The sequence below is a fragment of the Lissotriton vulgaris genome, chromosome 4_1, assembly GCF_964263255.1.
Source record: "Lissotriton vulgaris chromosome 4_1, aLisVul1.2, whole genome shotgun sequence".
Lineage (NCBI taxonomy): Eukaryota > Metazoa > Chordata > Amphibia > Caudata > Salamandridae > Lissotriton > Lissotriton vulgaris.
In genome coordinates this window covers 1,118,028,809-1,118,056,674 of record NC_141691.1, presented here as the reverse complement: position 1 = coordinate 1,118,056,674, position 27,866 = coordinate 1,118,028,809, and the positions used below count along the sequence as shown (strand labels likewise).

General features: G+C 46.4%; 1 protein-coding gene across 1 annotated transcript in view; it reads left to right on the top strand.

Annotated features, from left to right (window-relative positions):
- The window catches only part of LOC147722959 (dynein axonemal heavy chain 5-like), a 1,378,573-nt gene that overhangs the window by 596,721 nt on the left and 753,986 nt on the right, over positions 1-27,866 (top strand). The window contains exons 49-51 of the mRNA XM_086965349.1: positions 12,231-12,320; positions 12,409-12,645; positions 12,985-13,152. Of these exons, the coding sequence (XP_086821475.1) occupies positions 12,231-12,320; positions 12,409-12,645; positions 12,985-13,152 (495 nt within the window). The remainder of the gene's footprint in view (positions 1-12,230; positions 12,321-12,408; positions 12,646-12,984; positions 13,153-27,866) is intronic.

Here is a 27,866-nt window from a genome sequence, read left to right as displayed (position 1 = left end):
CTATGAACACTTTCCTCAATTAAAAACTCTGTCAGAAAGGGGAAAAGAGTTAGAAACATAAATAAAATCAATATAGGATACACACTCCCTCCCTGAGAAGGTTGGAACAAGAGGCTTCCTCGTCCTACCCGCTCAACACATTGCCATGGTCAAATTTTTCCAGAAGAGTGTTAAGGGATTCGCCCTGCTTGGTATGTTAAACATGCATTCCCATCCACCCTGGGAGCCTGGATTTGGTGAATTTATCACAGAAGGGTCCCCAGATAAGTGAAGGTTAAAGTCCCCAGCAATCATAAGAAACCTGTTATAATTAAACTTTGATTTCGTACTGTGTAAGAACAAACCTAGCCTGGCAATTTTACAAACATCTGGGGCAACAACAATGGCATTATAGAAATTCACAAACAATAACTTATTGGACCCCTGTAAAAATCAGGCCACCCTTGTGTCTTCCAGCCCTTGAGGGAGTGGCTGCACAAAAATGATCTTACAGCCCTCAATAAAGGTACATTTAGTGGGGGCCCATGTCTCCTGGAGACGTTTTACCTCAAAACCTTTAATAAAAGCACACTACATGGGATCAATGAGCTTGCTTTTAACTCAGCAATGTTCCACCTCAAGAGTTTACAAGCCTTTCTATCTCTGTTTCCCCATAGGACCTGGCAAAGTCACGGTGTTAAATGAGGCTGCAGGCTGAACCGAGACCTTGTCAATGAGTCAATCACAGGTGTCTAGGTTGGCCAGGGGAGCAAATTGATTGGTGAGGGGGATATCTTGAGTCGTCAGCTGAATAAAAGGCTGCAGGCACGAGATAGGAGGCAGATACGTCCAATCATTCCCTTCTCCAGTTGGTTTTGCTCTGCTAGCAGTATCATAAAAATAGCCCAAGTGAAGGGCTACCATGGATGAGGCAGGCCCGCGGCAGTTGTTCTGGGTGTCCTATTGAAATTGATAACAATGTAGTCTCCTCCCATATGTTTACAGGTCCTCCGGATTTATGAGACTCTTCATACCATATTAATAAAGCCTTCCAATCTGAGGCCCAGGATCATGTTGCAAGACAACCAATGTAACACTTTGTTCTTCAATTTATTCAAAGGCTTCAGTACCACCTTGGGGTAATACCGAGACTTTGCCAAGAACAACTCTGTAAGAGATTGAGATTGACTCCAGGGTTAGATCAAGAACCTGTAACCTCTGTGCCTGGCGTGTCCTCAAAAGCATCAATCCCTTTGTCTCTTGGCAAGCCCCTGCCCCCCTCAAAGGTTCTCCCCCTGCGTTGTTTGCTGGCCTGTGACAGGTCTGGGCATTGAAACAGAGGATTTCTGTTTCTGCTATTGCACCGAGGGGTCAGCTTTCGAGAGGTTTGAGTCTGTCGGTGGACGGGAGAGAAGGTGTTCTCCTCGTACAAATCTCTCTGGGATGGTAAAATCCTCTGGCCTTTGATCCCATTAGGCCCATGGGAATGTGCTCTCACGCTATCTACTCACGGGCCAGAATCTCCTCCTCCTCCTAGCCTGCTCGGGGTAGGTCGCGCCTCTGCTAGTGTAGCCTGTCGTGGCTTTAGGAGCTCCATTCTATGACGGCTAAGCGTTGCCAGATGGGGTCTAATTTACGGTCCATATTTGTCAGAAGTAACTCGAGTCGGTCTTCCATCATTACCACCAGATCATCCTTGGATAGTGTATTGTTTACCTCTTGCACCAAACCCTCTGCCTTTGGGCGTTTTGCTTTACTCGCCGATGATGTGCCTTGCCTTTTGACTCCCACATAAATTCCATAGGCTTCATCATAGCCTAAGGTCGGGAGCGCATCTTCCAGGGTCTTGAACTTGGTCAGGGTCTCACAATGCTGTTGCTTCGGAGCTTCTTTTTGCAGCTCAGATCAGTACAGAAAACAAAAAGGTCTTTAAGGGTCTGTTCTCGATCATTTCGGGGACACTGACGGGGAACCAAGGCCAATCAAACGTATGGAGCAGGTCCTAATAATTCTAGTGGTTCAGATCAAGGCCCCTTTTCCTGGGCTTTCCCACACAGGAAGGTAGGGGGCGATCATCTAATACGCCAATGAAAGTATCACTCAAGAAATAAGGGCCAGACTTCCTCAAAGGGTCTTTCTAGTGTCCAGGCTTTTCTAGAACAGTATGTGAGGCCACTGGAATGTGTTACCCATCAAGTCAGTGTAGTGTATACATTTTAAGCATCACAGCTTGTTGTTAGGGAGATGATGGGGAAAGCTGTCCAAGACTGCCCAAGAGGTTCTGCTGAGTCCAGTATTCCTTAACAAAGCTCTGACGTGGTAAAATACAAATGTACATTGCCTAACTCTCCTATATCCTAAGGGTCTTTGCAGTGGGAAGCTATAAGGGGGTGTTAACTTCCACGGATACAAAATGGAGAGTTACCCTGATCTTGACCTTCAGTCACTGTACCCTTTTGGAAGTCATCAGCCACAAAACATATGTAGATCACACATGTTGCATACAACCACAGTCACTCAATATACATAACATGCTACATAACCCGTCACATACACTCAAAGTGGGGGAGCCAGATCTAAGAGACTTGACACATTTTTCAAACTATGGTTGCTTAGAAATGTACTCAGAGTTCATGTAAAAGGAAGTTTGTCCTTCTAAAATGACATCAGGTGCCACTAACCATGAGCCGCTCTACAACCTGGTGTGAGGTAGTAGCCACCATCCACTAAGCATGTAAGTACACCTTAAGTACTCTTCTGGTCAAGCACAAAAGACATGGCACCCCAAGTGAACTCAAAGTGCTGACAGTTCATTATAATGACGTCTGACCTTAAACATAAAGACTTATGAAGACGATTGAGAAAAGTGTGAGGCTGAAATCACTGGCAACCTCTTGAGGATTACCAGGAGAAAGGGATAGAGCCAGGGAGAGAGTCTCAAGAGTACGAAAAACTGCAGAATTCAGAACTGGTATTCGAATCTAGGAACAACACAAAGTTAGCCGTCAGCAGTACACGTGATGGAGAACGGAATGGCATGGAGTGGTATGGCCAATCCATGGGGCATATTACCAACGATTAGCTATATTTATCGCTAACTAGGCTTAGCAACAAATTTTTCATTGCTAAGCATCGCCGGAAATTATCGCTGAGATAACGTGCTATTAGCAACGTTTTTCTCCAAAGCGATACATTTTCTGGCGATAGCGTGAATATCGCTGAGAATACAGCGGTATTCACGCATTAGTGACAAAATGCTCTTAGCCATGTTATCCACCTCCCATTGGATAACATGGCTAAGAACTGGTCAGAGCAGGCGTTAGTTTTGGGAAATAGCAGGAATATTTCCATTGCTACGCCTGCCTTGCTAATAGGCGATAGCGACGTGAGCGACTGCTTTCAGTCGCTAACAGGTTGGGTACGCCCACTTTGCATGTCATTAGCGATAAATATCGCTGACATACAAAGCGGGACACAAACCGCTCGCTATCGCCTAAAGCTGTTGCTAACTGCTGTTAGCGACAGCTTGCTAATAGAGCGATAGAGTTATCGCCACTTAGCGGCCGAAAACTGCCGCTAAAGCGGCGATAATTGCCCATGGCCCTGCTTGGTAATATGCCCCCATATTCTTTGCAATGCTAGAATCGTCGGGAGAAATATGCTGCATTGACATTGCATTCATGTTTATTAGCGAGAGAGACTGAATGGCAGGAGGGCATGTAGGTACCAATGATGCTCGTTTTCTTGCTACCTGATAGCTGAATGGATAGCATGGCTGCATACTAGGATAGGACAAAGCAGGCAATACAATCAAGTAATACAAATTACAGACAGGCAACATGAAATTTGATTACTGTGTATCAGTTGATCAGGAAGAAATTTCCGTGCTTAAAGACTGAGGCAATTTGCACTTTATGCAAAAAAAATTATATTTAATGCATTAATGCATTCATTCCTGCAGTGCAAAGTTGTGGCTAATGCTTAAAAGAGCAGCACGTATTCCAAGCTTTGGTTGAAGAAAGAAGTTATAATTAAATAGTGAAGCCATTTTATGAATAATGGGAAGATAGGACACACTGTTATTCCGGATAAAAAAATTCAAGACGTGGTACAGTGCAGGATATTTTAGGAGTTCGAGAAACTTGAGTGCTGCTCGCTGAATAATTTACTTGTTAGAAGCTACTACAGAGGATGAGCAGCAGTGAGGAAGAAAAAATCATTCCACTGTCCTGAACAGCAACGATAATCAAAGAGAATTATGCGAAATGTGTCCCAAAGGAAATCAAAACCCAGCCATGCTGATCGCACTTCTAGTCAAAAGATAAACTTTGAGCCTTGCCAGCCTTCTGATACATTGCTAGCTCTTCACGTGTGCACTGCTGCTGACCGCCGTCACCGGCGTGTCGGGCGCGGCCCTGGAATGGCTTACCTCCTTCCTGGATAATAGATTCTTCCAGGTGTTTGAGGGCGAGTCGGTCTCCCCTAAACATCCTCTTAGTTGTGGGGTACCCCAGGGCTCCTCCCTGAGCCCCACTCTTTTTAACGCCTATATGGAGCCCCTAGAGAGGATAGTCCATCTCTTCGGTGTGCGTATTGTTACCTACGCAGATGACACCCAACTGGTGGTCTCCCTTGACCACTCAGCGGGATATCTTCCACCTTAGGTCCCTGTCTAGAGGCTGTTGCCAGATGGATGCAATCCTCATACCTCAAGCTTAATGGGGAGAAAACAGATATTATGCTGCTGGGCAACCCCTCTCCATCTGCCTCCTCCCAAACCCCAGATTAAGAGCCTGGGAATCTGGCTGGACAAAGCTCTTGATTTTTCAGCCTAAGCCACTAAAACCGCCTCCACTTGCATCGGGATGATGAAAATGCTCCGTAAGGTGCTTCCCCTGCTCCCATTCCAGGCTAGGAGTATCATGGTTCAGGCCCTGATCCTCTCTCGCCTGGATTATGAAAATGCCCTTTATATGGGAGCTCCAGCAGCAGTGACCCATAGGCTTCAAGTCACACAAAACTGTGCTGCCCATTTACTGTACAACATCCCCCGCTGGCAGTCAGCTAAGAAAGCTCTGAAAGAGCTTCATTGGCTCCCAGTAGTGGCCAGAGTGCAGTTCAAGGCCATGTGCATTGTGCACAAATCTTTTCACCGCACTGGCCCGGCAATTCTGCACCCTATAGCTACACCCTATGCACCGTCCAGAGCCTTACGCTCTAGTTCTCTGCAACTTGTAACCGCCACCAAAATTAACAAAGCCCGTTGGGGTGGTCGTTCCTTTTCTCATGCCGCGGCCAGGCTTTGGAACTCCCTCCCCCTCTCCCTTCGAGAAATCAATAACCACATGTCCTTCAGAAAGGCTTTAAAAACGCACTCGTTTGCAAAAACGTGCTGATCTACCCTGAGCCCGCCACCAGCATTCAGTCTAAAACGCTGCGAGGCCTCTGGGTAGTTACGCGCTATATAAGTGCAATTTTCATTTCATTTCATTTCAGTTACTGACACACAGGACATTTGGCATTTGTAGCTGTAACATCTAAATATGGAATTCTGACTGCTTTTCTAGTCATTATCCTCCTTAAATCTCAAAGTTTGCAAACAATAGGTTAAGTGCGTCGACATTTTACTTAAAGTAAAGACCTATGCCTATTTTATTTAAATCGTATTGCATTTCTTTGGTTGGTATGTTTTGGTGGCGGTGTCTGCTTCTGTTTTTGGTATTTTTGTAAGTTCCTCTTTTCCATACTGAATTCCACATTGGTGGTGAATTTTGGAGAAAACTCAGATATATATTACTAAAGCATGGCATGTGTTGGGTCCTCTTTCCCAAACCCCGAAAGGAAGAAACAGAGAGGCCAGTAGTTGTGCGCAAAGGCTTCTTTATTCTTCCCTATATCACAGCGTGTACAGGCACGTCCTCCTCGCCGTATTGTGTCCTACCGTAGTGTGTAATGACCAGTTCTTGCCCCTGCTGAGCAGACCGAAAGTGGTGTCCGGGGTCAAGTCCCCCGTACAGGGTCCTAGTGCCCACTGTACACTCTGTCATTATGATATCTACCCCTCTGTTGACAAAACACGTTCCCCACAGTGACAGAGATAGAGTGAGAAGGAGAGGGCGAGAGGGAGAAAAAAGAGAGAGGGAGAGATACATAGAGAGAGAGAGAGAGAGAGAGAGAGAGAGAGAGAGAGAGAGAGAGAGAGAGAGAGATACATTGGTTGATGCTGAAAACACAACTGTGTCAAGACCCATGCATTATAGTTCTTCAATTAGTTGTCTGGGCGTCCTAGTCACTCTAAATCTCTGTTCCGAAGCCTTGGTTTTCATCCACAGCCTCAGAGAGATCCATCACCTCTCGGAGGGGCTGGTATCAGTGGCCCTGCGTTGGCATTGCTCATTGGCCTCCTTTCACACCTGCGCTTCCAACTCCTTCATCTTCATCTCTCGCTATGAGCTCTTTGAAGTTAGAGTTGTTTCTGCTGCCTCTGCTGGGATCATTGGCTCTTTTACCCTTGTTATCTTCAGTGGCCGACTAGAGCAGCGACTGTTCGACTTTCGTGTTTGGTGCTGGCACACCAGGTCTCCGGGCCTCAGTGTGGAGGGTGTGGTGTGACGTCGTATGTCAGCCTGCTGTTTCATTTTCCTCTTGGCCTCCTGATCATGTGCGGCAACGTCACTGTGCTCTAGTGAGACCTTTTGTTCAAGCGGCGGGAAACAGGTCCTGTTTTTGTGTACCAGTACCAGTTCTGACCAGCACTGCCCCTTGAAACTATGTGGGGTTTTGCAATAGTCCCAGAGTATTTGGCACAGTGCTTGGACGACAGGAATCTGCACCAGCTTGGCTCTTTGGACTGCCGTCTTTATGTAGCCCATGAATTGTTTCACCATGCCGTTGGCCTGTGGCCACAAGAGTGTTGTTGTCCGATGGTGTACCCCCAGGTATGCCATGAACTTGTGAAACGCATCTCCTAAGAAGTGGGTTTATTGCCTGTTTTGAGTGTCAGAGGGGCACCCCCACGCTGCAAAGATATCACCCAGAACTGGTTGTATTGCCATTGCCAACATGGACAATACTTAGCACTCTATGGGTAAGCAAGAGTACTCGTCAACGACGACCAGAAGGGTTCCGCCAGTGGCCAATGGTCTATAAAAGTCTGCAGCAAGGGTTGACCACACAGCATCAGGGAGGACATGTGTAGTTGCTTCGTCTTGGATGGTCTTCCTGTTATCTGACAGAGATGACAGTTCATGATCATGTCATCTACCAGACCGTCAAATCCCAGGAACCATACTTTTTATTTCAGCATTTTCTTGGTGGCCACCATTCCCCTGTGACTTTCATGTGCAGGGCTAACTGTCTGCCATAGAAGAGTGTGCGGCATGACTATACTGGTGTCTCGAAAAAGTATTCCTTGCTCTATTTCAGATAACTCTTCCTCCTCTTGTTTGAATTGAATGCAAGTAGTTCCTTACTTAGGCCCAGAAAGGACTGCACAGAGGGGGCAGTAGGTGTGCGCAAATGCTTCTTTATTCTTCCCTATATCACAACTTGTACAGGTATGTCCTACCTGCCTCGTGTCCCAAACGTAGAGTGTGATGACCGGTTCCTGCTCCCTGCAAAGCTGACAGGAAGCAGTGTCCGGTGTCTATTCCCCTGTGCAGGGCAGGGCCAAACTGGCGCCATCCGGCATATACCCGGGATGCTGGATGGGTGGGAGCCGGTTTTGCAGGGGTGGGGGCCAGATTTGTTACTTGGTGGCAGTTTTGCAGCGGTGCTGCAATATCGGCCCCCAGTAACAGAAGCTCCAGTGCTTCAGACATCCACTCCTCTCCCACCCAGGAGACCTGGTCCAACAAAATTGCCTGGGCTGCTTTGGGTTCCATGTCGGGCCCTGGTCCAGGGTCCTAGTGCCCAATGTGCACGCTGTCATTATGACAGTGTGGTAGTGTACTGTCATTTACAGACTGCACATTTCTTTCATTGAAATGGCCACTAAATTTGTTGGTATATTTATATTGCACACAAAGGACAATGCATCGAAGTCGGGTTTCAGCAAATAATTATCATTTGCACATCATTAAGTAAATTGTCCTGCTTTGTTTTGATCTTAATAAAAAGGTGTGTTTCTAATACACTTTAGAATTGAAAATAGATGCTAAAAGTATGCTTTCTTCTGCTGACATATTTTGAAATATTCATACAGCCCATTTAAAGGTATTTAAATATTTCAATATTGCTCCCACTTTGTGTTTAGAGAATGAACTGTATGGTGTTCAAAGAATAAGCAGCAATTTATCTAAAGATATTTGACCTGTGTTTTTGAATCCACATCAAATGCAGCAAGATAGATACAACATTTAAAGGCATCTTTATTGCTCATTCACCTTCTGAACTCCACCATAGTTGTTTCTGTGGGTGCTGCAGCACCCCTGGCACCCCTACTTCCAGCACCTATGGGCTCTCATGCTGCAAGATCTACGACATTTTGAAGCAAGCCTGCGGTTTTTAGGTTTCACCTGCAAGCGCGATGATTGAGAAATATATTGTTTTTAATGTAAACTTAAAAGGGACATACATCCTGCCTTTTCTCCTTCCTGGCTTCTCATTGGTTTCTGGGCTTGCCACTTACCTTTCCTACATTTCTATTGCTTGTAGCATAAGTTCCTGCATTTACCAATGCTTGTTCCTTGCCTGCTTGTCATCACTTTCCCGCTGCCGAAATACTGTTAACATCCGCTTTGGTGGAACTATATTTTTATAAAGTTTTGCCTTTTACTCTTGCAGCATATTTATAAAACAATTTATCACCCGGAGAGATTAAGGGCCATATGTATCATCAACCTGATTTGCGATTCTCAAATAGCGATTTTTCAGAAATCGCTATTTGAGAATCGCAAATGGGTATGTATGTACAAAATCGAATTTTTTTGCGATTTCTTAAAATTCCTTCATTGCGATTTGCAAATTGCGAATCGCAATTAAGGAATAATTTCCCATTCATTACTATGGGCCAAGAGGCCCATAGGAATGAATGGGAAGGTATTCTCAATTTGCGATTCGCAATTTGCGAATCGCAAATTAAGTATAATTTCAAGGGTGCAGGGGTGTCCAAAGGACACCCTGTTGCACCCCTGAAATATGCATGGGTGCACATGTGGCCCACATACATGCCCTAAAGGCATGTATGTGCGTCACATGGCACTTTGAAAAATGCTAAAATGTGCATTTTTCAAGGAATTCGCAACTGTAATTTGCGATTCCTTAAGGACAATTTGCCAATTTTTTTTGCTTCATACATTGCATTTAAGGAATCGCAAAATTTGCGATTCCTTAAATGCAATTGCAAAAAAAGGAATCGCAAATTTTGTGATTCCTTATTTTTCACCAGATTTTCCTTCATACATACCATTTAGCAAATTCTCATTCGCAAACGCCGAAATTCTGCGAATTTCGGCGTTTGCGAATGCGAATTTGCTTGATACATATGGCCCTAAGTGATTTACATAGAATCATCGGATCTTGCACAGCGCAACTGAGGCTCAAATGGGGATCCCCTACTCTCGAGTCAGGAGGTCTGCCCACTCCACCATATTCTCTCCACTCCTGTGTTATCTGTCAGGAAGCTCTTTCTTTCTCCTGGAGGATGATTGATGAAAACAGCTCTTTATTCATTACATAGGCAAAACCGATGCATTACCAATGCTTGTTTGTGTCTCCACCTCTCCTTGATAACAGTTGTTATGTATAACCTGATCTTGTAGAACATTTTTACATACCATCACAAATTCCGGATAGCCAGTTGCCTAAGGTAGGCTACAGCGTCCACCTTTCAACCCTGTTCACCAGGGTTTCCTGGTTCCAGCAGAGCTCTGAAATGCAGATCCACCCTGGGCCCTCAGAAAGGGTCGGGTCATAAAGGACATTTTCCCCTTAGACTGCACTCATCCTATTTATTATGGAGCATGCCTGCCCTGCTTATTTATGGCAGCTAACATTCCTTCAACCACTAGATGGCAGGAGACACTGACAAGTGGTAATGCATGAAGATTTTGTCTCCATCCCCTTTGTAACTTCTGAGGCGTCTGAATCCACGAGGCACCAGCTGAATCCAAGCGTCTGCTGTTCTGGACAGTGTTTGGAGAGGAAACCGTTTCCCAAATAACCAGTTTAGCCACACAAAAAGAACCACAACCTGCCTTGCTATAAAGGATTTCTAACAATATTTAAAGTAATTTTGCTGTCACTCGGGATTTTCTCCGTTATTTTCCTATTCTAACCAAGTGCAACTCGAATTCGGAGTTTGTCGGGCTCTCTTTAAAGCAGTGCTTAGCCACTGAAAGTGGTAACAATGAGGCATATTATCAAGGGGGTTTATCTCCGCTTTTTTAGCTTTAAAAGCCAAGAAAGCGGAGATTAAATTATCTCCCTATTACCTAGCTGTCGCTAACACCAGCTGAAGGATAAGGCAGACATTGCAGAAATAAGTGATTAGGGCCAAACATAATGTACTAGACACCTCTAAAAGCGCAAAGTAAAGCATGCTTCCAACTGATATATGAACCAGGATGCAGTTGGGTGGCGGGTAGTTACTAAGTATTACGGTACGTGACAGCAAGTCTACGTTAAAAAAAAAAAAAAATCACTCATGTTTCTAGTTTGAGGTATGGAGAGCGTGTAATTTACCCAGAACCACACAATATTGTTGGACAGTGCAGTAACGAGAATTAGACGACAGTCTTCAGATTTCAAGGCCAGCCGCTTAGCTGTTTGAACAGGTGACCTGCCTGGAGTCTGCTGTGCTCTAGTTGAAGAGTTGTATTTGGTTTTATTAATGCTGCATCGCCCAGGATTTTTAGTGGGATGAAAAAACTGGGGGTCTCTCACAGGGGCGGGACTGATGTAATTAAGGATGTGGCTTAAAAACACGTAAGCTAAAAATCTGTGATTAGCATTGGGTACCACCGACTGGTATGTTACTGCATCTGCCATTGCATGACATCCAGATGAATATGACACTTTACAACGCACATGTTACAACGCGTGCCATTACAACGCATTTTTTACATCGCAAAATCCATTACAGTGCATGTCGTTACATTGCATAATCCATTACAACGCAATTACTATTCTAAGTCCCTGGGGCGTTACTTTGGGAAATGCGTTGTAATGGATTATGTGATGTAATGACATGCGTTGTAATGGATTTTGCGATGTACTGACATGCGTTGTAAGGGCAAACGTTGTAACACGTGCGTTCTGAACAATGTTTCCCCATCCAGATATATAATACAACAAGTAACATTACACCTACAACAAGCCAGGACTATTGGCTTGACCAATGGTTGTTAGTTCCATAAGATAAATAAGCAACAACTATGGCTTTGTTGTTTATAATATTGAAAATGCTTCAGTTCTGAAATGATGAGACTGTGAAAGAAATATAACAAGTTTCTTTGAACGTACCTCAGAGGCAGCGAAGGGCGGTACTGCGGCAGAGTTAAGTTTTTTTGTTCACCCTGAGGGTGAGGGCAAAAATGGAGAGCCCGATAGGGACCCGTCTCAGCACTGGCTTTTTAAAACTGCTGGTGTTGAGAACCGGCAGAACCCGGCCCACTAAAAGCCCAGGCATCGCCCATACAGGCTGACTATGTGGAATTTGTATCACAGCGCTTTGGGCAAACACACAAAGCACAAGCCAAGCACCATGATCTTAACGAGGGCTATTGAAATTCTGCCTACATCAGTGTTTAATTTAAGCCAGTGATTTCCGGTACTGAGCACCAGCACTTAATTGGTTTGCGGTTCTCGACATCTAATTGTCAACACCACAATTAGGGCAGTCTGCCACATGGTGGTGCTGCTCATGTCATTTAGCGATGATCAGTATTACAGTTGTTTAGGAAAACAATATACATTAAAAAAAAAATACTTAAAAAATTACTAATACCTGCCTCCCCAGGTATTCCTTTAGCTTTTGGGACCTGGAATAAGGTGCACTGTCACATTTACATGTAAGAGAGATGGTTTGTAGTTGTTTTGGCAGCTAGACCAGGGCGATGGGTGGTGGAAGCTGCAGTGGCCTCCTGGTCAGAGCCCTGGCACTTAATATTTTGCAAATTAAGCACTGGTCTACATAATTGCAGAAACAAGTGTCAGAGGGTGGTAGGTGGTAGTGTGAGCCTCTGACTGTGGGGACAGGGTCTTTGAAGATGAGTTTGCCTTCACAAGCTTGTCATCATTTCTTTTCTCAGGATTTGATCAATTTTGTGTTCACTGCTGTGAATCCGAAGATGCCGATACTAGAATGCATGTACATCAAGCAAGCTATCGACCTCCTGCAGGTACAGTATGTGCATGACCATAACTGGCCTGTCCCTGTCACTGCCATGGCCACAGTAGATAAGACATGCCCTCTCTTTGCCTTCACAGGGACTCCTGGCCGACCGGGACGAGAAGCAGCCCAGCAAGGAGCACGTGTCGCGCCTGTTTGTCTTCGCTCTTATGTGGTCTGTGGGGGCCCTGCTGGAGCTGGACGACAGGGTGAAGATGGAATTGTTCATCAGGAACCACGCTGCAACCCTGGAGCTCCCTGTTGTGAGCGGAGATGAAACCATCTTCGAGTTTGTCATCAATGACAGTGGTCAGTGGGATCACTGGTCAAAAAAGGTGTGTCTAGGCAAGAAACAATGCAACATCCTGGTGATCATTGTGAAGCCTGAGGAAAGAAGGGTGAATGATTGTAGTTGTGACCAAGCCAGCTGCCCCCGTCCATTTATTGTGTGTTTTTGAACAATGCAAAGTAATTTGTTGGTAGCAAGTTTCAGCTCTCTAGATTTTGACAGCTACAACAAATATAGCTAAATGGAAGCCGCAAAGGATTCTCTGACAGAGCAGACTAACAGCGCTTCCCCTTGCCTTATTTGCCTTCATCTCTGCACACTATATGACCTCAGCACCACAGCCTACAGGATCTGTAAAGTGATTACCTTTTGATTTCTATTTTAGGTCCCTGAATATATTTACCCCAAGGATTCTGTGCCAGAGTATGCCTCGATTCTCGTCCCAAATGTGGACAATGTCCGGACTGATTTCCTTATGCACACCATCATGAAGCAAAGCAAGGCAGTCCTGCTTATTGGTGAGCAGGGCACTGCCAAGACGGTCATGGTCAAAGTGAGTACTACCCTTCTCAATCACTTGTATCAGCAGAAATGTCTCATTAGTGTTTTCTCATGGCAAGAACATATTTTTTTTCTTAAGAAGCAGGAGCAGCCGTGATTATATAATAAGTAGAGCTCCCGGTTTTATGGTATTTCTTTTTTTTTTAACATTTTCGTCTGTATTTATCCATATTTATTTTTGGGTCATTTTATCTGTATTTATCCATATTTATTTTGTGTTTTTCAGATAAATGAAGTTGTAAAACTGTACATTTCCATATTTATGTAACAGGTAGACGTGCAGTCATAATTTGATGTATGTTGTGTTTTAGCTACTTAGGCTTCAAAATATTACATGACAGTACATCCACTGGTAAATATGAGCATTTCACCACAAATGTATGTTGACATATGCAGTTATTTAAAGTAATTTCAACGTGTTTTTTAATTTCCCATGTTGTCCATCTGCTCAGCTGTTGGGCTATATTTCATGAAAGACAGCATGGAAAGTCACTTTAAAAGAAACCCAATTTTCTGTATGTATCCACTTTAAAAAATAAATACAGTTAGAAAACACATTGTTTTCTGTCTGTATATATCTGGAAAAAACCTTAAAAACAGATTTTTGGGAGCCTTAATAATAAGGCACACAGAGAATTTGGAGAAAGATGCACAAACCCTTTTGCAGTCGCACACCCTGTGATTCACAAAATCACAATTTGTGCAACTGCAGAATGGCTTTTTAGAATGTACAAAAGTTCTTTTGTAAAAGACCTCTTGCTACCTTTACCGAATTGCAAATAGGAGGGGGCATGAAAGTTGTGTCACACCTCCTGATTATGAGTGACAGATGTATGTCAGTGGTTTGTGACCGGTGCTGTGGTCGAAAAACATTGTCCATTTACCAAACCCCGATTTGCAGTGGTACCTGACTGACAAAAGAGAAGCCATGGCTGGGTGACAGCTTCCATTTTGGGGATTGTGTTTCACCGCCATAAGGGGAGTTGGTAGGGTACAGAGAACAATGCCATGCTCCACCTGCTGTCTACCCCAGTGGGAAACATGTTTTTAGAGCTGCAACTGTCTCTTTAAGGCTGCTCCAAAAATGCAGATGCAGGGATAGGGGACGGCTGCCCCTGTAGGGATCCATAACTGCATGCATCACCAGTCCATCACAGGGGATCGCATACTGCAACCTGTCTCATGAATATTCATCAGGCAGGTCATTTTCCAACTCCCTACGAATGGACAATTTCCAAACCGTTCGTTTTGCAGATGGCAGATTCTGGTTTGCAAATGGGTATTTTAGCACTGGCCTTTGGTTTCTTTAGCTGAATCAAATTATTATGATTTCCCATACTTTACATTTCAAATGCGTGGTTGCGGTACTTCCTTGAGTTTAGTTATTAGATAAATGTGCTGAAGTGCAGAGGCTTTGGGCAGGGGCGGCTCTAGGCTCATGGCGGCCCTGGGCATGGAGCGTAGGTAGGGGGCCCCAGAAGAGGGGGTCCGGGCGGAGCGCAGAGGCCAGTGAAGAGGGGGGGAGGGGGGGGGGGGGTCAGGGTGTTTGGAAGTGGAACAGAGCCAGAGGCCGTCAAATCCCTGCCAGGGGCCGCCACGCAAATATGTATCCATCCTCAGAAGATTATTATATTAAGGATATATATTGGCGTGGTGGCCCCTGGAGTTTGGTGGCCCTGTGCAGGTGCACAGCTTGCACATGCCTAAGGCCGCCCCTGCTTTGGGGTTCGTTTTCTAAAGATATGGATATCCCAGTCATTTCCCGTTAATAGCCATGGATATTTTTGTTTCTCAAGGTCAGCCTCCCCTGTCTAAGATATGAGAGCAAGACAAATTGCTTGCTGTGTTTGTGAACGTGACTAATTTAAAGCCACCAGCATGCCCTTTTGCAATTAAAGTACTATGGAAAAGAAGGCAAATGCCTCAGAGGCAGAATTTAGGAAAGGTGTCCCAGACCCCCGGGCTCTCTGTTCGACCATCAGGGAGTTATTCGGGTGTTCCCGACAGAGTGTGCTGTCCTCAGCAGTAATTAAATGTGACTTGTCCTCCCGCTAGAGCATGACTCAGTCCTGGCTTTCCACTTGCAGCCTGTGTGATTGATGTGTTCTCCTATGTTAGGCGATGCTGGGACTGGAGAGAGCAAATGGTGAGGCCACTAAATGCTAACATGCATCTCTTCCTGCTTCAGCCTTTCACCAACCTCCTCCTCCCACTTCTTCTACAATGTCACATAAGATTAATGAAGGTTTTTAGTGAAGGTTCAAGGAACCTTATCAAGGTGACTTCTGTGCTCTGTCTGATGTGGGGTGAAACACCGTGTGGGCTCAGCTTGCAGCACTGCTGGTAGATCAGGAGAAATGTTAACATTGGCATGCCTTGGCAAAGGCAGTAGGTTTCACCGATGTTCAGCATTAGCAAAATGAACATAAACATGGGTATTGTCAATGCTGAACAGCATTGAGGAAAATCTTTTTAAAAGCCCAGAGCATTCATTTTCACATGCTTCACCACACAACACATATATCTGCCATGACGATACAGTGACCCTAGCGTGTTGATTTATGGACACAAAAATTTCATGGTGCATACATGCACAAATGTCACAGTGCAGCATCCATTTTGACTTTTGGCCCAAGTATGGCTCATCAATTATTATTTTTTTTAATAAGCCTCACTCTAGTTGTCGCCTCATTATGAGTTTGTTGGGGTAGGGTGGAATATTTACCAGATCTCGTATTATCGCACTACTTGTAATTCCCATCGCTGACTAGCATTCAATTTACCGAGGGAGCTCTTTTAATGGACTTGTTAATATTAAGTAAGTATCATGCGTGCTATAGGCAGATATTTTTGTAGCCTGTTGTGTTTGTCTAGGAAATACGAGGGCTCTTGTATGCTACGTGATATGTACCTTTGAAAGGGAGAGAAGTTTATAAATGCTGTCCTCAACTATACGTAAGTTCCTGAAGCTTCTGTTGTGTTTGTGTTTTCTTTTAATGATGCCGAGTGATGGTGTGTATGCCGAGTGATTAACATATTACTGCCTTGAAAAAACGAGAGCTAAACAATTGAAGAAATCTGTGTGTCCTGAGGAGAGTCTCGTGTATTTACTGCAGACAAAGTGAGACTGAGACATCGACACAGAGTCTTGCTATTCTTAAAAACATTGGGCAGATTTATGTCGGACTTGCGGCACTTTTGCGCAGCCGTTGCGTCACTTCTGTGATGCAGCGGCAGCGTAAACCCTGCGACACGTTGCGACATACTTACATCGTGACGCATCTATGGAGATGCGTCACGGTGTAAAGTCCTGCGCCACATGAAACCTGCGTCAGGGTTCATGTGGGCGTTTCCACACAGGGGGGGCGTTCCGTCGCAGGAACACCCCTGAAAAGTGACTCAGTGAAATCTACAAGATTTCACTGAGTCACTTTCCCAACGCAGATGCGTCAAAACCCTGCGCCTGCTTGAAGCAGGCGTCAGGCTTGACGCACCACGTTAGAGATAGGGCAAGTTGGAATAGTGCTGGAGTTGCGTGCCGCACGCAACACAACTTCAGCACTGCGCCAACTTCACGCCCTAGATGCGACACGCATCTGTTTATTCCTGCGCCTTGGTGCGCCGCATTGTAAATGTGGCGCATCATGGGTGGCGCAAGGATAAACTTGCGTGCCATATCTTTCCTGGCACATCTCTGCCGAATTGCAGAGATGCGTCATGCAACATAAATCTGCCCCACAGTGCCTGTTCTACTTGAATATGTGTGTCTAGCTGGAGTAGTATACCATTGTCTACATAGGAGGCAAGTCTATGTATTGAATCTGTTGTAGTTTCAGTTTCATTAACTTTTATTCGATTATCATTTCAATAATCATAAAAAGTACATAGTAAAGAAAGAAAAAAGACTTAACACATGAATAAAAACACGATATTAAGAACATTTTTTAAATGGGTAAAAAGAAGAAATAAGGTTTTGAAATACTGTTCAATTCTCGTTTAACTAGAAATGCTGCGACGTATTATTAAGACTTCTTTAAGAAAGGTCGATATGAATTTGGCTTCATGCATTGACTTTAAAGATTGCAAGTATAGATATGCTGCATGCGTTTGTCTGTGACCGCTAATTCGAAGGATCGGAATAATCCATTTTTTCCTAGATGTTTTATAGTATTTACAAAAGAGGACTACGTGGATCGTGGTTTGTCTAGAGGTTCCGTCACAGGGGCAGTTCAATAGCTTTGAAGACCAGTTTTTCGTTTCAGGGAATGTGACTAAACGAAAGAAAATATTAAATCGGAGTCTTGTTAGTAGATACCTTTCATGATTAGACAAAAAATACGTCAAATAAGGCTGTATGCACTTTCCAGTTTGTTGGGCGCCGATTTTTTCGTTGGATGTTTTGGTAATCTCTGTCTGAATCCGTAAATCCCTTAGGTGGTCCAGACACATTGCCTTTAACTGCTTCCTGGAGATATCTTCTGCTGATGGTGGTTCCTCGAAATAGGAATCGCAGCCCAGGTCTTTAAATAAGTTGGATACGTAGTTTAACCATGGGATTTTACGCCAATTAGCCAAGGCTAGACAGTCAGTGATAAGGGAGCGGGTTAGATGACATTCAGGGTTGCACCATACTCGATGCCACAAGAGAATGGGCTGACATCGGATGGTGTCAACAATGTGTTCCATGCCGAGCTCCCGATGTGAGGCTAATGTCGGTGAGCTTTGAGGAAGGGACAGGATGTACTTTACAAAGGAATTTTCAGTGACCTGTAATTGGTCAATACGGCCGTGTCCCCAGATGCCAGCACCATATGTGGCCACACTATGGCATTTTGCGTAGTAAATGGTCAAAAGTTCTGATGGGGCTGGTTTCCCCAATTTCCGTGAGAAAGATGTTAAAGCTGAAGTAGCTCGACGAAGGTGCAGATTCCTGGCCTCAATTGCCTTCCGCCAATTCAGTGCATCGTCGACCAGGATACCCAGGTATGGGTAGACCTGGGTTTTTGCCAATTTGGTATTGTCTACCATTATTGGTTTTGTGATTTTGGTCCGAGGGCCGAGGTGCATTGTGAAGGTTTTTTTGATATTTATCTTGAGGCCAAGTGAGTCCATGAATGCTGTGTACTTGTTGGTTTGGATCTGGAGTTGGTTTAAGGTCCGTGCTAAGATCACTGAGTCATCAGCGTACAGCAGCGTGGGTATCGGGCGATGGTTTATTTGTGGGAGATCCTGGCTCCCTTCCAGCATAGCCTGTTCAAGACCATTCGTATAAAGATTGAACAGGAAGGGAGCCAGGACGCAGCCCTGTCTAACTCCCTTCGTTATCTGAAATGGACGTGACAGCTCGCCACTGGTACCATACCGAACTCTGCCTTCAGCGTTTGAGTAAAGTTCTCGCAGGAAAGTTATTATCGGGGGGTCCACACCCAGGTCGCTTAATATCTGCCAGAGTTTTGCATGCTGGACGCAGTCAAATGCCGCACTTAGGTCGACATAGACGAGGAAGATGTTCCCTCCTTTGGCGTGTACATATTTGCCAGCCAATAAAACGAGATTCAAGGCCTGCTCCATGGTCCCAAGCCCCTTCTGGAAACCATATTGCAGATCGGTTAGGATGTTATTCTCCCGGGCCCAAGATTGTAAACGGTCCAGGAGTACCCGACCTGCAATCTTGCCCATTGAGTCCAGAAGGGAGATTGGTCTGTAGCAAGCGGGATCGTTGCGGTCTCCTTTTTTAAAAATGGGCAAAAGGATGGAAGTAGACCACGAGTGGAAAAGGCCGATCTTGGATACTGCTGACATGACCCGGGTGATTAGCTGTGACCAAAAGTCCACGTCATGGAGGAACAGGTCCATTGGAACACCGTCAGGGCCTGGGGCTTTGCCGGGTTTGGAGGCCCTGATTGCCTTTATGATTTCGTTTAGATGAAAATGGATCTTAATAGGGTAGATGTTATTACTTGTTAACTGGGCCTCATGTGGTGTGATTTCTGTTGCAGGGCCTGGGGCTGTTCCGAAGATTTTGGCAAAGTGGGAAACCCAGTTTTCCTCTGAAATAGCCACATCAAGATGATCAGTGTCTGTGTTGTTGGCCAGGAAGGGCGATCTTATGGTTTGCCAAAATGCAGTACTATCTTTTCTTTGGGCACTGTCATGTAGGCGGAGCCAGAGATCTCTTTTGATTTGTTTTTTGCGATCTTTCCTTGCTAGGTTGTAGATCTTCCTCAGATGGGAAATTTCCTTGGGATCCCTGGTAGACTTATGCAAAGCGTTTTTGAGTGATGAAAGAGCCTTTCGACAAGCGGTGTCGAACCATCTCGCAGTAGGGTGTTGGATCTTGTTTTTTATTTTAACAAATAACTCATCCCGAATTGTTTCCTGGATGTTTTGGAAACTGCTAATAATCGTCTGCGGTGATGCATTCAAAGACGTGCATTTAGATAGCCACTGACCTGTTTTTCCGAAGACCCTCTGTGTCACCTCTTCGGGGTCGATCTTGGCCCATTTTACTGTGTACCCGTTCAGTTTATTCATGGAAAGAGTTTGTTGTTTGAGAGAACTCGATTTTGTAGTGTGGGCTCTTTTCCATTTGAGGTTGATTTTTATGCTGAGTGGGTAGTGGTCACTTGTTGGATTTGACCCAGTTTCAAAGTTCACTAAATGCCCTTTAAGTGAGGTTGATGCCATTACGTAATCGATAATTGTACAATGGCCACGCCCGTGGAAAGTGGGCTGAAAATCCTGCTGCGGATTAACCAGTTCATTCGCATAGTCCATATCAAAAGAGAATAAAATTTCACTAAGTTTGTTACCACATAGTGAATGGGCAAAGTGGGGTATGGGGTCCCCAAGTTCGTTTTGAAGGCCGCAATTGCCGTTCTTATAGTTTGGACATAGAGGAAGATTGAAGTCGCCACCCCAAATAATGTAGTTTGTGTTCGAGGTATTGACATTTTGGAATTCTGTTAAGATTGAGGCAATCTCCTCTAGGTTTGACCAGCTATCCAAGGTACCTAGATTGTTATAGTAGTTTATGAGTATATATTTGTTATTTTCTTTGGATACTGTCAAGTGGGTGAATTCAAAGATTTGAAATGTTGGTGACTCCTTTATTAACTTCATTCTAAGGGCGAGAGTGTTAGCTACGTACGTCGTGAGACCCCCTTTGGGTCTGCCCATATTTCCCTGTACTGCTGTGGTGAAGAAAGTTTTATAGCCCGCAAGGTGGAGTGGAATTGTGGACCACGTTTCTTGCAGGCACAGTATCTGATGTTCTCTAGCTGTTTCAAGCCAAGGCCCTAGTGTTATTTTCGATAGCAAGCCTGCAATGTTCCAATATGCAATGGAGATGGTCAAATTGGTGAAGACTGCGCGGACCTGGGTTGAAACTGGCGGGATAGTTGCGGATAGACTAGTCTGTGGTTGACGGAATTCAATCTGCGGTGAGTTTACAGGAACTATGGGAACTGGAATACGGTGATGTTGCGAGCCAGTGTTATTTCTGCCTATGACTGCGGAGGTTTTATCAGTAGCTTTATTGGGGTTGCTTATGGAAACAGTGGAAGTTGCCGAAGGGGAATTTTCAGGGGTGACAATGTTGGGGGAGCGGAAGGAAACGATTGATGTTTCTAGAACTAAGTTTCCGTTATTACAGAAAACTGGTTCCGGGGAAGCTTGGTGCTGGATGAGATTTGTTTGCTGTGATAGGATAGAAGTGTTTGTGCTCCTAGAATCAGCCCTGGATGGTCAATCGACCATTTCCAGACAGTCAAAACGGTTTTGCGTTGGAAAACCCTGCCAACCATCGTAAGATTGTGGAGGCCTATCTTGCCAATGTTGGTGCTGCCTTGGCCATTCTCTCGGGGGGTTTCTGCCTCCCTGATCAAAGGTGTACTCCGGCTGAAACCAAGGCTCTCTTGGAGGATGGCGCCAAGACTCCCTAGGTGTCTGGTGCCAGTTCCAAGGTGGAGTATAGCGCTGTTGCCGCGCAGGAGGGTAAAAAAAAGAGAGGTGACGAGCGTCAATTCCCCCCTTTTTTTCCAGTGCGGGCCAGGCACAAATATGATCCACTACGGAGGGGTCTCTGCAAGTTACTATTATGCAGTCTCCGCGGGTCGTTTTTGGTGTTTTGCCTACCCATACTACTCTGCGGGCTGTGGATATCCCTCCCGAGTGGTGGGGTTCTAAGGGCCTATTGATGCTTAACCACTGCATGACCTTGTTTTTAAGAGACCATGCAGTTTCAGGTGTATCGTCGGTTAGCTCTGGTACGCCGATGAGTACTAACGTGTATGGAGTGGCTTCTGGGGGCAGGTGGGCAGCTCGCCTATTAGCTGGTGTTTTGTTAAGCTTATTTTTAGGAGAAGGCTGGGGGACCGCTGGCTTTGGCTGAGGAGGTGCTGGTTTTTTTGTTAAGTGAGGTTTGCAAGATTTACTGGTCGCTGGTCCTGGTGTGTCTTGATTTGTCGAGCCTGCGCTAGATGATGGCTGTTCTAGTGCCACTATGTTTTTGCTTTGATGTGGTTGGAGCTCTACAGACTGTAAGTTATGGCTTGTGGTACTTTGTGTTTTATTTTTTGGGAGTGGAATGGTCAAATTTGGTTGTTTTATGGCTTTAGGTGGTTGTGGATGTGGATGATTTTTAGAGGACTGGGGGGCTTTTCGCTGACCTTTTATTTCTATACGTGTGTTTGTATCAAGTAGTGATGCCGAAAGAATGGTCATCTGGGCTTCCAGGTTTCTAATACTAAGTTGGATGGGTTTTAAGTACTGATACAGTAAATCTTTTACAGTTGTCAGGACTTGTGAAGTAACATTGCATGTTTTACAGAGGTTAGGAGTTGCCTCTTTCATAGTTACCTGGTGTGGAACATTGACTACCGGAAGAAGTGATATGCTTTGTTGGAGGGGTTGTACTTCAGGAGTTGAATGGACTGTGGCATGGTCGGGATTAGGAGCTGATTCTGACGCACTATCGGTTGGTTTTGTACTACCTTTTTTTGAGATAGCTCCTTCCCTTTCTCCTTGGGAAAGTAAGATAACGTTACACTGGGATTCTGACTGGGTTTGAATTTGGGTTTGACAGGCCGCTAAGTCGGGGGTTGCCTCGAGGTTGTCCAAGGATAGTGACAGGTCAGACTCTGTCTGAGTGACTGAGAGGTCTACTATGGATGGTACTGTGATAGTTTCAGAGGCTGACAATGGCACAGGTAAAGAACAGTTTTGGGAGGTGAGGTGGATCGGAGATGTAGCAGTTGCAATAGTTCCCAAGGACGATCGCTTCGCGTTCATAAGGTCCAGTGACACTCTCTTTTCAAGAAGGGAGATGCTCTGGTTTATTACCTCATGAGTGCGGGTGATGAACAAGTCAATAGGGCCGGTTATTTGTGCTACCTCCTGGGCATTTTTAGATTTGCTTTTGGTAGTACTCCTAGTTTTCGGAGGCATGTTTGTAGTCTGATAGTGGATTTCAGGTGTAAAGGGAATGGCCCGGTCCGGTCGCTACCGGTCACTAACGGGCAACAACGGGCCCGCCCTTGGCCCGGGCTTAGCTCCGCGCTCAGCCCCGCACGCGTCCCGCGTTGCGCGTCTCTAATGCTGCTAAAAGTACTCCCGGGTATAGAGGGGGCGTGGCACTGGGAGGGGGCGCGGCTCGCCAGGGAAGAGGACACAGCTGAGGATGTTAGAAGCTGCTCCTCGCAGTCCCGGGGCCGCGCCTCTCGCCTCCTCTGCGGCCTCGCGCTGGTAACTCCTTTCACCGGCTGGGAGCTCCAAGTGGAAACAGGTCACTGCTACTCCAGTAGCACAGGCAGGATTTGGGCAATACAAACAGACTCCTCTGAGCGAGGAGTAATGAACTCTTCGGTGGGGGCGGGCACTGGGTGGGGGCGCGGCTCGCCAGGGAAGAGGACACAGCTGAGGATGTTAGAAGCTGCTCCTCGCAGTCCCGGGGCCGCGCCTCTCGCCTCCTCTGCGGCCTCGCGCTGGTAACTCCTTTCACCGGCTGGGAGCTCCAAGTGGAAACAGGTCACTGCTACTCCAGTAGCACAGGCAGGATTTGGGCAATACAAACAGACTCCTCTGAGCGAGGAGTAATGAACTCTTCGGTGGGGGCGGGCACTGGGAGGGGGCGCGGCTCGCCAGGGAAGAGGACACAGCTGAGGATGTTAGAAGCTGCTCCTCGCAGTCCCGGGGCCGCGCCTCTCGCCTCCTCTGCGGCCTCGCGCTGGTAACTCCTTTCACCGGCTGGGAGCTCCAAGTGGAAACAGGTCACTGCTACTCCAGTAGCACAGGCAGGATTTGGGCAATACAAACAGACTCCTCTGAGCGAGGAGTAATGAACTCTTCGGTGGGGGCGGGCACTGGGAGGGGGCGCGGCTCGCCAGGGAAGAGGACACAGCTGAGGATGTTAGAAGCTGCTCCTCGCAGTCCCGGGGCCGCGCCTCTCGCCTCCTCTGCGGCCTCGCGCTGGTAACTCCTTTCACCGGCTGGGAGCTCCAAGTGGAAACAGGTCACTGCTACTCCAGTAGCACAGGCAGGATTCTGTTGTATTTGTTAAGGTTTCTATTTTATGTGTCTGCTTTTCGTTCCTGTAATGCCACATATAATAATGCTATTAATTTATATGCACGGGAATATCATTAATTGTTGCACGTTTTCTTACCCAGGTTTTATTAACTGTATAGTAAGAATTAAATCTGTTATATTAATTATACTCCAGGTAGATTCCTTTAGAAACATTCTGCTGTAAATGTATTGGAATACACATTGAGGAAACACTGTTGCATGTATGTTTCATTGATGTTAGACACCTGGGCCCAAATTATACATGAGATGCATCGTCCCTATTTGTGCCGCAACACGCACTTAACTAGGCTCGCAGGTGCAGATCGGGACAAGAGCCAGATTAAAGAAAAGTAGCTGTCCCCAGAGCAGGTTTGAAGCTATGCCTGCATTTGGGTCATTGCATCAGTGGATGGGGGCCACCTGTTTCGAACTGCAGGTGTGCCTTTCACCACAGGCGGTGGATCCAACCACCCTTTCAAGTGAGGTTTGGAATCACCCCACTGACATGTGTAGGATTGCAAATGCTACTTACCAGTATGCATCTGTTCTTGGCATGTAGGGCTGCTGACATTCATATCTGTGCATAGATCGCCGCCTAGTGTTGGGTCCGGATGATTGCACATTGTTGTCCTGGAAGAGTCTTCGAAGTATCACGAGATAGGTGGCTCCTCCCCTGGACTACAGTGCGCATGGGCAACGACTCCATCCCCAGATTGTTTTTAGCCATTGTGGCCGAGATGGAGTGAACTATGTGAATGATGACCATGCCATGAAATAATCTGTAAATACTGCAGCTGCTACAGGCACCGGGGAGGAGGGCGGGCGATATGAATGTCATCAGCCCTACATGCCAAGAACAGATGCATACTGGTAAGTAGCATTTGCAGTTCGAGGCATGTGGGCTGCTGAATTCATATCTGTGCATAGAATACATAGCAGTCCCTCCATTAGCGGCGGCCGCCCGTGCCAGCTGCAGCAGTTTGGAAAAGTGTCTTGAGAACAGCCTGACCTACAGCTGCCTGCTGTTTAGAGTGCACGTCTACACAGTAATGTTTAGTAAATGTATGTGTGGTAGACCATGTGGCTGCTCTACATATGTCCTCTAAGGGAATGTTTCCAAGGAAGGCCATAGAGGCCCCCAACTTTCTGGTGGAGTGGGCTCTCGGTGGAATTGTAAGAGTGCGTTTAGCTTTTGCATAACAGATCTGAATACATTTGACGATCCACCTAGCAATACCAGCCTTGGAAATAGCGTTACCTTTGTGGTGTGATGCAAAGGCAACGAAAAGCTGCTTAGTCTTTCTAAAATCCTTGGTCCTGTCAATGTAATACATTAGGGCCCTTTTAACGTCAAGGGTGTGGAGCATCCGCTCCGCCAGCGACTCAGGATTTTGAAAAAACACCGGCAACTCAATTGTTTGGTTTATGTGGAACTGAGACACAACCTTGGGTAAAAATTTAGGGTTAGTGCGGAGCACTACCCTGTTAGCATGAACTTGGAAGAAAGGCTCTTGGATTGTGAGGGCCTGCAGCTCACTAACCCTTCGTAGCGATGTAATTGCTACTAAGAAAGCCACTTTCCAAGTCAAGAACTGAAGTTCCCAAGAGTGTAGTGGCTCAAAAGGAGGACCCATCAGTCTGGTAAGAACCACATTGAGGTTCCATTCTGGAGCTGGTGGTGTCCGTGGTGGAATGACCCGTTTGAGTCCTTCCAGAAAAGCTTTGATAGCAGGCACTTTGAAAAGTGAAAGGTGTTGTCTATTCTGGAGGTATGCGGCCATCGCAGACAGGTGAATGCGGATGGAAGTATATGCCAAATTACACTGGTACAGATGGAACAGGTAACAGATGATTTTCTGAATGGAAGCATCTAGTGGGTTAATGTTGTGGTTTGCGCAATAAATGACAAACCGCTTCCATTTAGCCGCATAACATGCTCTAGTAGTGGGCTTTCTTGCCTCCCGAATGATGCTCATGCAATTGGGAGGAAGATTGAGGTAGCCAAACTCTAGGACCTCAGGAGCCAGATCGCCAGGTTGAGCTGTTGCGGATCTGGGTGCTGAATGTCGCCATGGCTCTGCGTCAGAAGGCTGGGTGTGAGATGAAGCCTTTGATGCGGTACCACGGAAAGTTCCAGAAACGTGGTGTACCATGGTTGGCGAGCCCACGTTGGAGCAACCAGGATGAGAGTCATCGAGTGCTGCCTGAGCTTGCGCGCCACCAGCGGTATCAGAGGTGCTGGGGGAAAAGCGTACGCAAATCTGCCTGACCAGTTCATCCATATCGCATTGCCCTGCGATTGCGGGTGTGGGAACCTGGCGGCGAAGCTTTGGCATTTTGCGTTCTCCCTTGTGGCGAACAGGTCTATCTCTGGATGACCCCACCTCTGGAAGTACGGTTGGAGTACTGATGGATGTATCTCCCACTCGTGCATTTGGTGGCTGTGCCTGCTGAGCAGGTCCGCCATCTGACTGTCCTTGCCCGGGAGATGTTCTGCCATGAGGAAAATGTTCCTCTGAATGGCCCACTTCCACATGCTCTGAGCCAGATGAGACAGCTGCGGAGAGTGTGTGCCCCCCTGTTTCTGAATGTAGTACATGGCCGTCATGTTGTCCGTCCGGATCAACATGACCTTGTTGCACAGATGTACTTTGAATGCCTTTAAGGCCATGAAGATTGCCATCAGTTCCAGTACATTGATGTGCATCTTCTTCTGCTGTAGTGTCCATAGTCCCTGCACTGTGTATTGGAGTACATGCGCTCCCCATCCCTGGAGAGAGGCGTCCGTCGTCAGGACAATCTGTGGCACAGGCTCCTGGAACGGTCGGCCCTTGCAAAGGTTTTGTGGATTCCACCAATGCAGAGAGTTGTATGCCCGACCGCTCACCAACACTAGGTCTTTCAGTTGCCCGTGAGCCTGAGTCCACTGACGTGCTAAGCACGCCTGAAGCGGACGCATATGTAGTCTCGCGTGCGGGACAATGGAGATGCAGGAGGCCATCATGCCTATCAACTGCATGAACACTCTCGCTGGAAGCGAGTGTTGAGGCCTGATTCTTTGGATCAGCGACTGAATTCTGGCGACTCTCACTGAATTTGGCTGCGCAGTGGCCGCCAGAGTGTTTATTGTCGCACCCAGATACTGCCGTATGTGGGCGGGCTGGAGATGGGATTTTGGGTAATTCAGTGAGAACCCCAGATCGTGCAGGAGGTGAATGGTGTGGGACACGTGGTCGGCGCACTGCCGTTCCGACTTTGCTTGAATGAGCCAGTCGTCCAGATAGGGGTAGACGTGGATGTTCTGACGTCTTAGATGCACCGCCACCGTCGCTAGGCACTTCGTGAAGACCCTGGGGGCTGTGGTGACCCCAAAAGGCAGAACCTTGAACTGGTAGTGCTGGTTTTGAATGGTGAACCTTAGATATTTTCGGTGTGAAGGATGCAGGGGAATGTGAAAGTATGCATCCTTGAGATCCAGAGTTGCCAGGAAGTCCCCTTGCCGAAGCAGTGGGAGAACCTGCTGCAACGTGAGCATATGGAAATGTTCTGACAGAATGTACAAGTTGAGGGGTCTGAGGTCTAGGATGGGCCTGAGGGATCCGTCCTTCTTTTGAATTAGAAAGTACAGAGAGTAAACCCCTGTACCCCTTTCTTGCAGTGGAACGAGCTCTATTGCCCCTTTTTGCAGCATGACGTTGACTTCCTGCTGCAACAAGTGCAAGTGCTCGCCGGACATAGGACGGCTTTTTGGTGGAATGTTGGGTGGAGTGGATGTGAGCTCCAGACAATAACCGTATTGGATAAGAGATCTGACCCACCTGTCCGTGGTGATGGACTTCCACACGGGCAGGAACTGCTGGAGTCTTCCCCCGACCGGTGTTGCGTGGTCGGGGGGCAGTGACAAGGCGTCACTGTTTGCTGGCTGTGGAGGACCCGGAGCTGTTATTTCCACGTCCTCTGCCTTTGACGTTGTTGCCACGGTATCCACCCCGACCCTTGTTGGTATATGAGGATTGGGTGTTACTCTTATAGAATTGCGTGGATTGAGACGCTTGACCCCTTGAGGTGCCCCTGTTATTGGAGCGGCGAAAGGAACCACCCCAAAACTGCTGGGACTGCAGGGCACCCATAGATTTAGCA